The 12,415-nt window shown below is 44.2% G+C and overlaps 2 protein-coding genes across 2 annotated transcripts; one reads left to right on the plus strand and one right to left on the minus strand.

The window, feature by feature from the left end:
• The first annotated feature begins 597 nt into the window (after positions 1-597).
• Positions 598-5,287, plus strand: LOC306699772 (NADH dehydrogenase [ubiquinone] flavoprotein 1, mitochondrial-like). The gene is made up of 10 exons (XM_079164500.1): positions 598-798; positions 1,989-2,071; positions 2,160-2,330; positions 2,416-2,599; positions 2,682-2,871; positions 3,006-3,218; positions 3,359-3,525; positions 3,625-3,706; positions 4,571-4,716; positions 4,856-5,287. The coding sequence occupies exons 1-10, from the start codon at positions 715-717 to the stop codon at positions 4,949-4,951; spliced, it is 1,416 nt and encodes a 471-aa protein (XP_079020626.1). The 5' UTR covers positions 598-714; the 3' UTR covers positions 4,952-5,287.
• A 10-nt stretch (positions 5,288-5,297) lies between these two features.
• Positions 5,298-11,300, minus strand: khdc4 (KH domain containing 4, pre-mRNA splicing factor). Its single transcript, XM_079164494.1, has 14 exons — positions 11,180-11,300; positions 10,582-10,759; positions 10,237-10,365; positions 10,069-10,148; positions 9,924-9,976; positions 9,654-9,829; positions 9,293-9,504; positions 9,078-9,138; positions 8,411-8,471; positions 8,060-8,322; positions 7,848-7,979; positions 7,206-7,315; positions 7,022-7,107; positions 5,298-6,064 (listed from the first exon to the last, which is right to left on the minus strand). The coding sequence occupies exons 1-14, from the start codon at positions 11,206-11,208 to the stop codon at positions 5,826-5,828; spliced, it is 1,809 nt and encodes a 602-aa protein (XP_079020620.1). The 5' UTR covers positions 11,209-11,300; the 3' UTR covers positions 5,298-5,825.
• Between the last annotated feature and the right edge of the window lie 1,115 nt (positions 11,301-12,415).

Consider the following 12,415-nt stretch of genomic DNA (forward strand, 5'->3'; position numbering starts at 1 on the left):
GGAAATACTACTTTGTCACAACATGGAACCTTGAACTTGACCCTCTTGTTCATATTTTTGCTGCACAAAGGACTGTGGGTCAGAGTAGCCAGAAAAGCATGCTGGCTTGCATGCTGCATACTGTATTTGAAATTAATTTTCTGGCACACTAAATATCTGTATTGGAACACATACAATAATAATAGAAAGAAGTAGGCCTTTTTCACAGCTACTCTGACATGTCCCAGAAGGAAAAGAACAGGCCTGTAACACCTGTACTTTTCCTATATGACAAGTCAAAATGTCTGCTGTGAAAAAGGCCTGTTGTCAAATGAGTTAATCAATGACTAGTTGTGGACCTTTGATATATTTAGTGGTTATCTTCACATTAACAATCCATTTATAAGCCTGTAAATCATGCACAAAGTCCCTTATGATAGCCCTAGTAGTGGTCCTGACACTCAACAATTAATTAAGTGTGTGTGTGCGCGCACACGCACCTGTGAAAGATTGGGCACCTGTTGGGAGCCGCACGGGCAGCTGGGATAGGATGTGACGTAGTTCGTTAGTTAATCCTCTTAGTTTTTAATTAGGCTGAACCAGCAGGCCCACACTGGAGCTCTGTTTCAGAAATCGATTTGATTGCACTCGAAGTCAAACGGAGACTGTGGGCAGAAAAGGCTTTGGGGGTATACACGTGTTTGAAGAGGGTTGGAGGTGTCTGTCTCCTGCAGGATGCTGCCTCGGCGGATGCCGTGGGGCGTTGTGGCGCGTCATGTCGCTCCGCGTCTGACCTACAGCACTGCAGCCCAGTCGCAGGTAGGCCTGCATGCACACCGCAACACACGCACTGCAACAGGTAGCACGCAATACACTCTACGACTCAGCACACTGGCCTACATGTTTACTTTCAAATACATGCGTGACACATTTTTGACACGCATCAAGTAATAAGGAGATTAGCCAACAGAGCTACAGAGATACACATGATGATATTCTTTAATTAGCTATTTTGTGTCAACCGGTGTTTGGGTTTAAGTATTTTCCCATTGTTCTATATGATATAAAAAGATGTGACAGGTATATATGTATATTACGATTCTAATAGAGTTTAGGTTTCTTGTAAGTGTTTGTGATCACAGAAAGTGTTAAAGGGGTAGGTTATATTTAATTAAATGTTTAAACATGTTATTACCACATTCCATGTTCTGTAATATGTATTTATATTACATGTATTTATATTACACAAAGTGATTTCAATATGCTTTGTGACTCCCACCAGCCACATTACTTCAATGTTATTTTCATAATTTTATTTTGAGCTATTCAGATCAGTTTGGTTACTGTGATTTCAGATGTTGTCACAAAGTGATTTCATTTATTTTAACATACCGTGGTGATTTTAAAACTGTTTAAAACATTTTAACCATGAATTTTAAATTACCCAAATTTAGTCAATTCACAGAAATAAGTTGTACTAATTCACATGTACTCTAAAGATGCATATTTCCTGAGTCGGAACACAAAATTCCACATATTGACATGCGAAACAAAATACATGAGGCCTCTGAAATTCGAATACTATTTCATATAATTCATAGATTTCACTATCATGTCAGTATTGTAATTACAAGTGATGCAGAGCTGCAACGATTATTTGATCAACTGAAAATGAAGTGCTAACTATGATTGAATAATCATTTATGTCATTTCTCAGCAAAAATACCCAAAAATGGTTGGTTCCAGCTTCTCAGATGTGACATAAACATGAATAAACGGAACATCTTTGGACTGTTTGGACGTACAAAATAGACATTTGGAGAACTCACCTTTTAACGAATTTCTGACATTATATACACAAAATTATTAATTGATTAATCATCATTTCATTATCAATCAATAATGAAAACAATGGTTTCAGCCCTTAAGTGATGACATCTCTAAATTTCATGCATCCATCAATGCCGCCTCATCAATCACACTTCTCTTTTATCTTTCTCTCTCACCAGGTGAAGCCAAAAAAGACCACATTTGGTCCTCTGAGTGACGAAGACAGGATATTCACCAACTTATATGGCCGGCATGACTGGAGGTAAAAACATAAAAGTTTGAAGTCTTTAATGACCTGAAACTCCGTCGACATGCTTGTTCATTTCTCTCTCTCTCTCTCTTCTTAACAGACTCAAGGGGTCACTCAAACGAGGAGACTGGTACAAGACAAAGGAGATCATGCTGAAGGGATCGGACTGGATCATAAATGAGGTGAAAATGTCAGGGCTTCGAGGCAGAGGAGGAGCAGGCTTCCCCACCGGCATGAAGTGGAGCTTCATGAACAAACCAAGTGACGGCAGGTAGGAGAAGGAAAGAAACACTTCACTCACACCACTAATGACACTATCAGTGTATTGAGTGTTTCCTTCTTCCCTGTGTCCTTAGACCTAAGTACCTGGTGGTGAATGCTGATGAGGGGGAGCCTGGGACATGTAAAGACCGTGAGATAATGCGTCACGACCCCCATAAGTTAATAGAAGGCTGCCTGATCGCTGGGAGAGCCATGGGCGCTCGTGCTGCGTACATCTACATCAGAGGAGAGTTTTACAATGAGTCCTCAAATCTGCAGGTACACAAAGGTCCAGATGGGTGACTCGTCAATCCATAGATGCTGTGTGATTCATGCTGTTTGTTTTTTACTCTATAAACAGGTGGCTATTAATGAGGCATACAAAGCAGGGCTGATGGGTAAGAACGCCTGTGGCTCTGGGTTTGACTTTGATGTGTTTGTGATGCGGGGGGCCGGAGCCTACATCTGCGGGGAGGAGACGGCCCTCATCGAGTCTCTTGAGGGCAAACAAGGGAAACCCAGACTCAAGCCGCCATTTCCTGCAGACATAGGTGAGGTAAAAGCACCACAGCCTCATACATCTGGTTTCCTACTGGAGTTAATTATGGTTTGAGAAACTACAAAATTGTGTTGTAATTACAGTTCTTGAGTGATTATTCCCTCCTTCATCCCTCTCCACCTCAAGGTGTGTTTGGATGCCCAACGACAGTCTCCAATGTGGAGACGGTTGCTGTGGCGCCCGCGATCTGTCGTCGAGGCGGCGCTTGGTTCGCCAGCTTCGGGAGGGAGAGGAACTCTGGGACGAAGCTGTTCAACATCTCCGGTCACGTGAACACACCATGCACGGTGGAGGAAGAGATGTCTATTCCTCTACGGGAGCTAATAGAGAGACACGCAGGTGTGTGTGTGTGTGTGTGTGTGTGTGTGTGTGTGTGTGTGTGTGTGTGTGTGTGTTTACGGTCCACCGCTGTGTTGATGCTGGTTTACTATAAGAGATGCTGACATGACTTCCTGTCTCCTCTTGTGCGGTTGGTGTAGGAGGAGTGAGGGGCGGCTGGGACAATCTATTAGGAGTGATCCCAGGGGGGTCCTCCACTCCCATCATCCCTCAGCATGTGTGCAACGATGTTTTGATGGATTTCGATGACCTGGTCCGTGCAGAGACTGCGCTGGGAACAGCTGCCATCATCGTCCTGGACAAATCGGTAAACAGATCCCTGAAATATGTAGATAAGAGAATACACTGCAGCTTCAGTAACAATCAGTCTGGAGAGATAAATCTGAGAATTGTGTTTTTCCTCCAGACTGATGTGATCAGAGCCATCGCACGGTTGGTTGAGTTCTACAAACACGAGAGCTGTGGCCAGTGCACCCCCTGCAGAGAGGGTAAGGAACTGCACAATGTATTCACCACTTAAGAGACCGCATGGACGGTGTATGAGACAATGGGCCCCTGGGCACCGACATTTAACAGGCCCCACCACCTCTCCTACATCGGAGCATGACACATAGACTTTATAGATGTTTTCCCCCTTTTTATAGTCGTTTCTCGTCTCTTAGTAGTTGTTTTGTGTCTCTTTGTAGTCTTCTTGAGGTCATTGTATGTTTATTTGTGGTCATTTTGAGACTCTTTCTGGTTGGTGCTTGTCTGTTGGAGTGACATTTTTTAGGTGAAGGCCAGGGGTGAAGGCCTTTAGGCTGACCCGGTAGCTCCATTCAGTAATCCATCCATCCATACAAGACAGTCACCATGCAGTGAAATGGTTTGAAAATGCATCACCTCACCCTTTGATGCTTCTTAAAAACTAATACTCTCAATATGTTTTTCAGTGGCCTTTTCTCTCTTTAATAGGCTAGAATAGTCAAGTGCACATCCACAACACCTTAGTGAGTTAGCAGGGGATGGAAAAGTCATGAATACATTACTAGTAGCTGCACACTGGAATTAGAGCTCCTTTAAGCTTTAACTACCCACATATTACTTGTGTGCTGAGAGAAGTATTATAGGAAAAATAAACACTACTGTAATGTAAAATACTCTGGTACAAGTTAAAGCCCCTCATTCAATATTTAACTTACTTAAAATTAGTATTAAGTATAAAAAACAAAATGGAAAGTATTGTAAATTCCCTTGATGTGTGTATTTACCAGAAGAAAATCTGTGTTTCGTCAAAACATTGCTCAAAGTTTAAGTATGCTCTTCAGTGTGAATACTTTTTTCTACTGGGTCCTCTGTTTGTCCTCCCTCAGGAGTCGACTGGATGGATAAAATAATGTGGAGGTTTGTTCGAGGAGAAGCGGCAGCTTCAGAGATTGATATGATCTGGGAGCTAAGCAAGCAGATAGAGGGACACACCATCTGTGCGCTGGGGGACGGAGCAGCTTGGCCCGTGCAGGTGACATCTCTGGATTCTTATTTTTTTTTAAACCAGTCGCCAAAACATGAAGCTGTCAATGAAACAAGTTCAAACAAGTACTAATTTACATTTTAACAAGAACTTTTGTTTCTCTTCACCCTTCACTTTGTAACTACAGGGACTGATCCGCCACTTCCGTCCAGTCATGGAGAGCCGCATCGCTCAGTATAACAAGAAAAACCCTCCAAGAGAGCCAGCGATCGAGATGATCTGAGACTGTGCAGGTGTCCATGTCAGCGTTCAGTCCTTCATAACAGTAGTAACAGCTCATTGTGTTATACGGCACTGTGTAGCAGTGTTACTGCTTAAAAATAAACTTATTTCAAATTCATCATCATTGCAAAACCTTTACAGGCAGCATGTTTTTCAAAAATGTTCTTAAGAGAATGAGTGGTTTATTATTTGTCATAAATTCTGCAGCAAAGTTGTCACTCAATCCACGATGTATTTTGGAAGGCAGAACTGTTGACAGACAATTAATTTGCAGATGTGACCGACTTGGTTTGTGATGAAATATGGCAAAAATGTAAAATAAAGGAAGAATCACAAGCTCAAACACTGCAATAAATTAAGTTTATTTATTTCATAAAAGCATGAATAAATCCAATAGGTTTACTACGTATTAGTCCAGTATGATCTGTACAAAAAGATCAGAATAGGAAAGGATGATGTCAGTGACTTGGAAAGGGGACAAAGTACAAAAAGCTGTACTAGGGATTAAACGAAAAGTGGTCAGAGATCATTGCCTTGTGACAACACAATATTCAAACACTTCACCTGGCATCCGTTTTCAAACCATTCCAAATAAAACTGGAGGCAGAATGTCTCTCATCTGACCATCTATACATCCACAAAATAGCTTGAGTATCAGTCCTGCAAATGTTCATCTTCAAACTATAATGTGTGCACCAAAAGAAAAGTAACAGAACACAAGTTTGTCCATTTGGACCGAAGCACTAAGATTATGCTGCAACCAACACGTAGCTGTTAAGAGTCATCCATGTGATGAGTGATGGAAAAACACAGGCTCAGTTTGGGTGAACATCTCGTAAGACTCGGCACAAAGCACTGAGGGAGTTTTTCCTGTTTTAGGGTGCCATCCAGAAAGGCATAGGCTGCTGCTGCTGTGGCTGCTGCTGTGTTTTAGCTCGAGTGGGTGGTGGAGGAGGAGGGCAGCGGTAGCCCTGTGTCCAGCCTGAGGAGTTGGGGGGAACTGTCCCAGGGTTACCTGGCCCTGAGGCTTTGGAGGCGAAGTGGTCTTCCTCTTCGTCTGAAGAGTCGCCGGTGTACGCCACCAAACCAGTTTTCAATCGCTTCCCTGAGGGCTCTGAAAGAAGAAAGGGGGAAGCATGCAGACAAAAAGAAGAGGTGGGACATTTGGGGAGGAAGGGAGAGAAATATGGAGAGAGAGAGAGAGAGAAAAAAACACCAAAAAACAACAGCGGCAACATGTTTCAAATAGGACAGGTGCAAGTTAATTATTCGTAACACATTTTGGGAGAAACAAATAGTTAATAGATTCAAATCATAGTTTGCAAGAGTAGAGGAGGGGGGCAGCCATTTGAAAGCAGACATTGGTTGGTGGGGAGCGACAGTTTCGTGGCCGTCCAATCGAGCGGGAGGACAGCGTCACAGGACGAGTCGTGCCCCACCCCCAATCAGAATCCAGCATCACCCCAGAGACACATGGAAGAGAAGAAAAACACAGAGAAAAAGAGAAAAACACAAAAACAGGAGAGATTCTCGTTAGTGAGGAAAGAAAACAAACACCAGACAACCCCAGACTGATGATGTCATCAGAATGGGACGGTAAGGTGGACTCGATTCATCTTTTTTTTTTACAAACGATTGAACAGTGCACACAAGATGTTGAGTCATAGCTCCGCCTCACTATCTGTGGATTTATAGTCACATAAGCAGAATCCTGAAAGAATCACAGGAAGCATAAAGACCAGTGTGAAGCTGAGTGAGTGCTTATATAATCTGCCACACACACACTTCATTACTGAAATCCAAACAAACAACCTTTTTGGACCAGCTATGCGTCCTGATACATCCGATTGGCCTTTATGTCACAGATATTCCGCTTCAATCTCAAGTGAAACAACTTAAATCTAGACGCAGTCTAGTGGCCCAAGAGAGGATTTATATTTTACTCTTTGCAGCTTCACATTAAGGCTGTGAATAGATCCAGGCTAAGCTTTTAAAGGGCACAGTCCACAGTCAGGAACTGCAGATCTGGATTTGGGCAGGGATTTGTGAGTCCACAGGTTAATGCCCTTACCCACGGGGCCTTGCGTTGCCCTTCTCTCCTCCATCTTGGGTCTCACTCCATTCACAGGCAGCAGAGGTGGAGGCATTAGCTGCCGACTGGAGAAACAGAGAGAACCGGGGTGAGATAACTTTGCCTACTGGCCCTTGCGTGCTATTAATATTTCATTTAACAAATGTAACAAAACTCTGTGTACCTGTCCCTCTCACTCGGCGGGCCAGAGGAACTCTGCGGTGGGGGTCCTGTAGCCTCTGGGCTGCCCACTGGGAAGCCTGCACCTAAATTAGTCATATGAATGGGTCCATGCTATGAGCAGAAAAACACACAGGCGCGATTAGCACACATCCTCTACTAAACCCTGTCCTAACACTAGCTAATATGACTATATATGTACAACTATATCAGCACTAAAGTGAGAAGAAAAACTGTCCTCGTGAATAGCTTACCACTGGTCTGATTACTGACAACTTCCCCAGCAATTATAAAGGATACTTAAGCTTATCAGTATTAATAATACCTTTTTCTGAAACTCCTTATTACCAGAAGAAAGAGGTAAACTGTAAGTGAACAACAGGAAACAGCAAGCCATGCCATCTCAACCGATGTACTTAAAACATTTGAAGAAAGGATGAATTGGTAGTCGATAAATCACAGACAGGGAAGTAATAGAGCAGCTACAGACACAGATTGGAAATGATTGGCTGATGAAACACAGTGACTCCTTACACACTGCAAACGCATAGGCAAACAGACAAAACAAGGTGGAGAAAAGAAGGGTGAAAAACAAAAACCCTGCAGAACAATGAGGGGTTGTAATGGTGGAAGAGCTGCTCATCACCTGGTATCCGAGCAGGCCGCTGTTCCTCTCGTCTGGGACCTCCTCTGTGAAGCGTCTCTTCTGTGGTGGTAGGACTGGAGCGGCGGGAGTTGGTGCTGCAGCTGATGAAGGAAAAGGTACAGGAGGAAGAGTCTGCAGGGACGGAAGGACATATAGTAAGTATTATTGCTTTCGCATGCAATACACATGTGGCTTTGATGGCTCGGTCCTACCTGTGGCATCGTGCCCGAAGCGGGTGCAGGCGATGGAGCGAGGATGTGAGCGGGAGCAGGGACGGGGACAAGTGGGAGGGAGTACTGAGGAGGCACACCTGCAGGTACTGTGGGATGTATAGGAGGAGGGACAGTGTAAGGGAGAGAGACATGTTGTGGCTGGGGTGGTGGTACGGGCATCGCGTAGCCTGGCTGGTATCCAGCTGGCGGGTAGTAAGGAGGCTGCGGAGGCATCCCGTTCACCATCGGAGGCTGTGCAAAGCCTGGAGGAGGAGGAGGGAGGACACAGCTCCAGTCAGGCTCTTCCGATGACTTCTACGATCAATTGTATTGATATCGGCGATATCGTACCTTGTTGTGTTGGCATCATTGAGCTCATTTGATTGAGGAAACGAGAATACTCTGCATGGACCTGGAGAGGGAGAAACGTTGTACATTAGTGGTTCAAGGAACTAAAATATGAAAATGTACCATTGTAGGTAATCTAATTAAGACAGCAAAAACTACAATTTAACTTGCCACTATGTTATGGGAGAGAATATTGTATAAAACTACTGTATAACAATTCAAACTATTAATTCTCAAATGGTAGAAACAAACTCCCTTTGAGCTTCTACTTTGTTCTTGTACTTCCTGCAGGAAGCAGTGTCTGAAGAAATAACAGCTTAAACTTGTGGCCTAAAATATACAGAATACTTCCACTACTATCTATAACTGATGTGTGCCAATAGGTTTTTATCTCCCCGGCACAGCTGTAAAAGCTCAGGTCATTGATGTCATTCATGCCACAAGGAAGTATTTTTTTCAGACGGACTTAGCTTTGTTTGCCCAGTCGGTTGGTAACAATGATTTAGTTTGACAGAGTAACACGATTTGGAAATGTCGGTGGTGGCCACTAGCAATATTCTTGATTCATTACTAATTCATGGCTAATAATCTGGATTAGTCAAGAATATATTGTACCATGTTGATGTTGATATCATGGTTTAACTTTTCCCAGTAACAAGAAATCACTCACTGTCTGAAGCAGGTTCTCACACAAGGTTTTTGCCGCTGCAAGTCCTTCTGGTTTAGGATGACTGGAGAGAGAACCGACTTCATTTAGTTATTCTGAGCCCACAACGCTGCAGAAACCGTTCAGGCTCGTTCATTTGTTAGTTATTACACAAGCAGGAATAATCTCTGAGAAGCAGCAGGTTCTTAATCTTTCTTAATTCACAGGACGACACCCACCTGATGTAGATGTACATGGGTTCAAAGGCCTCTCTTCCAGAGGCGGGCTCTAAACAGCCTGATCCTTTTCCTCTGAGGAAGACTTTGGCCCCGGTCTCAGCCTGGATGTGCTGCAGGTACGAACAGCCGGGGCCCTCGACGCGCTCTTTGACCACAAACCCAAGGATAGCGTGCTCCAGGCCCACAAAGGTTTTATCTTGAACATAATGCATCTATAAAAGGAAATATAAAAGACATAATGTCAATAATACAACCACATGCGTTACTGTAGGTCAGTACAAAAATAGTCCGCTCTATCAGCTTTTTATGGTCGTTTGATCTAAGTTCACGGGGTTTAAAAAGCCACAGGAAACCGCCTTACTCCGGACTGAAAGTGTGGTTTGTGGTGGATCATGGGTGGCAGTGAGGGAGGAGGTGGGTTATGATGCTGGTACACTGTGACTGAAGCCCCGCTCGGGGAGAAAGGTGACGAAGACGAGGCGGTCGCAGCCTTCACCACACCGTTGGTGATGATCTCCTTGATTCTATTCACTGCCCCTGGAGAACGAGGGAAGAAAACCATCAGTCGAATCACATGATATACGAAGACACACACACTCATTTATAAAAAAACGTATTGAAAAATACGGACTGTCGACGAGCTCTCTAGTCTGTCCTTGGACATGCAGATACAGAGGTCGGTCCCTGCATTTAAAAGAGCAGAAAGGATGTGTTAACATATAATAATTAAAGTCGACTATGATCGGTGTCTGAAAATGAGAGGCGACAGAAGTCACCCTGGAAGCGCTTTGCCCTTCTCCTCTGTGGCCATGTACCGCCCTCGGGTTGAAACCGCAGCACCGCTCACTTTACTGATCTGCAGAGAAAACGAGGGAGACGCGTCAATAAAAGGCCAGTGATGGACTTTATTCTGTGAGACACGATTGTCCGTATTGGCTACTGACCTCGTCCTGCGTTTGCCCACGTGTCAACAGATTCCGACAGGTGATCGGTACGTCGTTGATCTCCACCTCGGCTACGACCAGGTCGTCTTTGGCCTTTGACAGCACTGGAGGCTTCCCAACACCTACAGCCTGAGAGAGAGAGAGAGAGAGAGAGGGAGGGAATCAAGAGACGAAGGATTAGAACAAACAGAGATTTCAAACATTGCATTAAAAGCATTTGAAATCTTCTGCTTGATGAATGTGTACAATCTCACCCGTACCAACATATTGAGATGGTCCTGCATCAGAGCTGCTTTTGTTATGAAAGACTAACCGTGCATATAGTAAGCTATAGTATGCTATTACCTTGTCGGGAGGTCCCGGGATGCCTATCTGTGAGGGTTTGAGTTTGCCCTTCGCTACCAACATAGCGTTGATCTTTGCAGCCACCGCAGCAGCAGCATCCAGAGCCCCGGTGGGAGCAGCTTCAGCCTCCCTCATCGCACCGGAGCCAGGCCCGGGCTGGTCCCACTTGCTGCGGCGACTGGCAGGGAGAGAAAATGATCACGAACAAAGACAAGAAAACCAACTCCACTTTGATTATTTAGGTATAAACGCAACTACCCGAAAAACACCCGCCGTTGACTGTTGTTGTACATGTCTTAGAAATCGACCAAGACTCACTTACTTTCCCCTTCTTGATTTTTGCTTTATTGTGATCGTGTGTACTGAAGCACAGGCACGTTGTAAACCCGCACCCATCTGAAATATCTCATATAACACGTTACTACATGTGACCACGAGATAAATAAGGAGGAACCAGTGCGGAGCAGCAACAACACTCCGCCATGATTCACTTACATAAACTGGCTAACGTTGGCTAGCTAGCCGGCTAACGGAAAGGATCTTAACGGCGAGTCAAATCCCACAGAAACATATAAAAAGACCGTGTTCACACACTCACCCGCCGTTTTGGGTTCCACAAAATGACATCAATGTCTTAGCAAATGGAAATGTTCCTCTCAGTGTTCAAATAACGGTGAGAGACCTCCCCTGGCGTGTGAACAGTAGGCAGTGATGGTTGCAAGCCTCTGCTAAGAAGCTCACGGTTTCCGTCTCCGGTTAATTGTGTCAGTTCGCTGTCGTACCCACGAGGGGGCGCCAGATAGCAGCACATATTTCTGCTGGGCCTCGAGAGGGTTCAGGTATGGTGCTGCCGACCTCACCTGTCCCACCTGTCCCACCTGTCCCACCTGTCATCACTTCCTTGGCGAGTTCCTCCGGAGGAGGAGGCATCAAAGTTTCCAGTGGAGGAAGAAGCCTTTAGCTGGAGGACATGCATCATGGCGGTCCAAGGTAGGTTTGAGCCACTACAACTTCCATATTTCTCAAAATGTGTTGTAAAATGTGTCGTGTGGCTTTTAAAACATGTGTTAGGATTTGTGTGTGTGTGTGTGTGTGTGTGTGTTGATTTGTGATGTGGCTCCTTGAAGTTTTTGACAGATGGGGTTTTGCTGTTTACGTCACTCTTTAAATGCAAACAAATGCAAGCTAGCATTTGGCCAAATAAGCCTTTATTTTTGATTTCATGACCAAAGTTTTTACTGTAATCCTTTTGAATTATATGTGACCCACTGTTTGCTTATTTGCTCAATACAGACAACAACTTTGGCATATCATAACATTTAAAAAAAAAAAAAAATCTCTTTTAAAAAAAGCAAGTTTAGTTCGTTAGATTAGTTATAACACTAGAAAGTCAAACATAAACTAAACAATATATATATTTTGTGGACCAAAATGTCAAATTCTAAAAAGGCCAATACATTTCATGATACCGTCACATTATTTTGATTTAATTTACTGGCTTCATTTGTCTTTTGAACTGATGGTCACCATCGCTCTTGGAAATAGATGACAAACCTCTTCACCTCTCTAATTGAAGTTGTTGAAAGTTGTCCGAGCTGGAGACTTGCAGCACAGTTTTCTTAGCGATGACAGCCCGGCCCTGAAGGCCAGACCTCAGCATCATGTACAGGTGTTGAGTTACTCACCACCCAGGAGCTCAGGGACATGGCCAGGAGGTGCAGGTTACTGTGGAAGGTGAGGACGCTGTGTGGGGGCGACATGGATCAATACATTGAACAAACAGCAGCCCGAGTTGGATTTCTTTTGTTCCCTGTTGCAGGGTGTTGACAACGGT

Source organism: Pholis gunnellus (genome assembly GCF_910591455.1).
Source record: "Pholis gunnellus genome assembly, chromosome: 8".
Lineage (NCBI taxonomy): Eukaryota > Metazoa > Chordata > Actinopteri > Perciformes > Pholidae > Pholis > Pholis gunnellus.